General features: G+C 47.7%; 1 protein-coding gene across 1 annotated transcript in view; it reads left to right on the top strand.

Moving 5' to 3' along the window:
* LOC102439327 (SLA class II histocompatibility antigen, DQ haplotype D alpha chain-like) overlaps positions 1-3,345 on the top strand; it is a 6,935-nt gene extending 3,590 nt beyond the window's left edge. The window contains exons 2-5 of the mRNA XM_006109084.3: positions 913-1,161; positions 1,606-1,887; positions 2,510-2,671; positions 2,810-3,345. Of these exons, the coding sequence (XP_006109146.1) occupies positions 913-1,161; positions 1,606-1,887; positions 2,510-2,664 (686 nt within the window). The 3' untranslated portion in view covers positions 2,665-2,671; positions 2,810-3,345. The remainder of the gene's footprint in view (positions 1-912; positions 1,162-1,605; positions 1,888-2,509; positions 2,672-2,809) is intronic.
* The last annotated feature ends 812 nt before the right edge of the window (positions 3,346-4,157 follow it).

Here is a 4,157-nt window from a genome sequence, read left to right on the forward strand (position 1 = left end):
TACACACACACACACACACACACACACACACATATATATATATCCTTAGGTGAGGATTAAACAAACACACACACAAAGAGACCTTAGAAGCATGTTTACTTTTATGTGTTTTGTAATATTGTCACTGCCCTTATCATGCTCTTTCTTTTTTTAAAATATATTTTTATTGATTTCAGAGACTACAGGAGAGGGAGAGAGAAATAGAAACATTAATGATGAGAGGGAATCATTGATCAGCTGCCTCCTGCACGCCCCCTACTGGGGATCAAGCCCACAACTGGGGCATGTACCCTGATCAGGAATCGAACCATGACTTCCTGGTTCATAGGTTGATGCTCAACCACTGGGCCACCATGGCAGGGCTCATGCTCTTTCTTAGTCCCTAAAATAGAGGCAATTCTTTTAAAATAATATTATGTGTGCTTTTGTTGGTTAAAAAAATAAAAGGAGGAAGGAATTCTTGTATAGCACATGTTCTATTCTGAGCCAGTCCTGAGGGGAGAGGACCCACAATGAATGTGTTATTAACCGATGAAGAAATCGAGAGAGAAAACTTATGAAGCAGAGGGAGGTGAACTGAATCTCTGAAAAGAAAGCTAAGGCCATGGTCATTCATTCCTTGTTCTGCCCATTTCAGTATTTATCTTAAGCCCAAGAGGTGCCAGGCGCTGAGCTAGGTGGGCAGAGAATAGCAGTAAACAGGCCTGTGGAATTCTGTTCCTGTGACAAGAGCAACCATAGGAGTGGAGAGGCAGCTGGATTCTAACAGGACAGCCAGGGGAGGGAGCAGGTGCTGGGGACTGTCTGCAGGTTGTGCCAAAGGTGCAGCCCACAATGTTTCTTGTCACTTTGTTTAACGAGATCCTTTCTCTCCTGTGTTTTGCACCTCCCTGCTCCCACCTCACTCATCAGCTGACCACGTTGGGGCCTATGGCATAAATGTCTTCCAGTCTTACGGTCCCTTCGGCCAGTACACCCATGAATTTGATGGAGAAGAGGAGTTCTACGCGGACCTGTCCAAGAAGGAGACTGTCTGCTGGCTGCCTGGGTTCAGTGAATTTAAATATTTTGACACTCGGAATGCACTGAGAAACATGGCTATGTTAAAATACAACTTGCACCTCCTGATTGAACGCTCCAACTATAAGACTGCTCCCAATAGTATGTGTCCACCATCCTGTCTCTTTCCTGAATCTACCCTTCATACCAGGCCTCACTCCCTTCTTCACTCGGATAGATTCCCTTCACTCTATAAAATGCGCTCCTTTCTAAGGAGTCCCAGATCTTCTCATGGAATTTGCTGAACCCTCATCCTCTCCCTTCTTACAAATCACATGTTTCCATGAAATACAGATTCTTGCACCCACACTGCAATCCTCAACTCCTTAAAGGACTGGTCCCATAGACGTCCACCCTAACCAGGGGCCCACAGAGAGAAAGGTGTGGGGATGACGGGCGGGCAGTGTACAGCGGCTCACAAGCAGAGGGAACAAGAGCATCTCTGCTTTCCAATGGGGAAACGTTGGTGGGAGGGCCCTCCAGGAGGCAGGGACCTCAGGGCAGAGCTGCCCACGATTCTAACCCAGTGCTGTTTCCTCACCATAGAGGTTCCTGAGGTGACTGTGTTTCCCAAGGCTCCCGTGGAGCTGGGCCAGCCCAACACCCTCATCTGTGCCGTGGACAACATCTTCCCTCCTGTGATCAACATCTCGTGGCTGAGCAACGGGCACTCAGTCACGCAGGGTGTTTCTGAAACCAGCTTCCTGTCCAAGAGTGATGATTCCTTCCTCAAGTTCAGTTACCTCGCCTTCCTCCCTTCTGCTGACAATGTCTATGACTGCAAGGTGGAGCACTGGGGGCTGAACCAGCCACTCCTGAAGCGCTGGGGTGGGTATGAGCCCTGCCACGACCTGCCTGGTGGTTCAGGATAACTTGCAGGAGGGCCAATGACACACAATGAATACACTGTATAAGAAATATGGATTTTGAAGGCATTGGGGGGGGGGGCAGGTGGAAACCTCTTTGCAAGAAGAGGAACCACAAGTCTGGGTCCTGCCTGCTTTTTATTCAGTTTGATTACACATTTGCCTTTAGCAATGCATGCAGGCAGATCAAAGGTAAAGTCTGGTAAACAGTGTAAAGATGATCCCGTCAGGAAATTGCCCGGAGCCATTGCCATCACAGCAGGAGCAATCTATGCTGATTCAGCCCTGCTGAGATCGAGGTCCCTCTGCCTTCCAGTGTCTTTTTTGCACTTTCATGCTAATGCTGCTATGCTTTGGCCTCCATCAGAGCCCTATGCCTTTTGGTGCCTTCTTTCCTCTGTCAAGTCTGAACATCTGCCTATGATCCCCTAACTCGTGGCCCTAAAACTAACACTTTAAGGGTTTCTAATGATAGACTGCACCCTCTCACTAAGCCCCATGCCCCACATCTTTACAGAACCAACCCCATATACCTGCACAGCAACTCTCTCTGTATTCTGACCTCCAAAACCTCACACCCACAGAGCCTGAGATTCCAGTCCCCATGTCAGAGCTGATGGAGACAGTGGTCTGTGCCCTGGGGCTGGCCATGGGCCTCGTGGGCATCATCACAGGCGCCATCTTCATTATCCAGGGCCTGCGCCCAGGTGGTGTCTCAAGACAACAAGGGCCCTTATGAAGGGAAGGTAAGTATTCAGATATAAAAAGCAGAAGGAAGGAAAGTGGGAGGAGACTGAGGACACAAGTGTGGTTGAAGAACAGAATTGAGAAACAACATAATGGTAGCACAGGAGCCACTAGATCTCATGTCTGTGTCGTTGCAGGTGCATTGCCATCCAAAAGCAGAGAGTGGACATGCTGGATGGCAGCACTATTTCCTGGCCACGTTCATCACATTACCTCTCGCTTCCTACACTCATCCTCTCACTTCTTCTCTGACTACAGGTGCTGCAGCTCCCTCAGATCTCACATACCTCTCAGAATTCTCCCCCAAACTCTTGAATTTTTTCCCAGTTGTTACCTATTGTGGGATTCCTGAGGTATCCACCCAGTTACCTAATCCCTCAGTGACCCTGAACTAATATCTCTGTGGAAGGATAAACTCCCTTTATGAGATCTTTACTGAAAATTTTCCTGTCGTTTATGTCAGGACTGACTACGACCATGGCCCTTTATGCTTCAGGCCCATTTAATCTCATTTCCCAGATCAGGTTTCATGCCCAGTAACACAAAAGAAAGCAAGTATAGTCTGATAATATTTTGATATCTTAGCTGAAGTTAATTTTTCTCTCTTCCTTGTGTTCCCACCTTTGGCCACTGCCCCACCCCACCCCCAATTCAGGCATCAATGAAGGTCCTATATACCTTCTTTCCTTTGTGTAGATTTAAAAAATACAAAAAACAAATAAATAAATTTGTATTCATTTTAATATAGCTGTTAAAAGTTATGACAGAGAAATAAGTTACTAGAAAGAAATTTTTAATCTCAAAAGTAGCAGTAGTCAATATTTGTTCCCCAAACTTTAAATTTGTGAAGAATAAATAATGTTAGTAAAAGCTTTCTTCTCCCTCCACACCCTTAAGGAGATAGCAATTCTCTAGGCAGGAGAAAAGCGGAAGTTAGTTAGGAGGGCATCGGAATGACGCAATAATGAGGCATCTGAGGACCAAGTGCTTTGTCCTTACTTAGGGTTAGTAACAACTGGGAAAGGGTGGGAGTAGAAACCATGATCCCTAGGGAGTAGAAAACAGGGTCCCTAGGATACAGGTGTAGCTTGCCTCACCTCCTGGATGTGTCCTGCTAGCTAACCTGTGGATTTTCCGGTGCCACCCTGGCATGTGAGGGACAGGGGCTCAATATGGCTCCTGGTGTGTCCAGGCAGGTAAGCCCAATCAGTCTCACTGAATGCCTGTGCACCTGGGATCAGCAGAACAGCACCTGGCTAAGGAGCTGGAGCCTGGGAGGAAGAAAGCACCCTGGTGCACAGGGATGAGATAATGCAGTGGTGGGTGCTGGCCTGCTCTGGATTCGCTGTCTCCCAGTGGAAACCCTGGCAGGGAGATGGACCCACAGAGGGACGCTCTGGCCCTCCGGGTGCACCCAACACTTCACACCTGAGCACATATAGCGTGATCTGGCTTGGCGACATCCTGCCCTTGAAACTGTGTTCC

Source organism: Myotis lucifugus, unplaced genomic scaffold (assembly GCF_000147115.1).
Source record: "Myotis lucifugus unplaced genomic scaffold, Myoluc2.0 scaffold_5687, whole genome shotgun sequence".
NCBI classification, from domain to species: Eukaryota; Metazoa; Chordata; class Mammalia; order Chiroptera; family Vespertilionidae; genus Myotis; species Myotis lucifugus.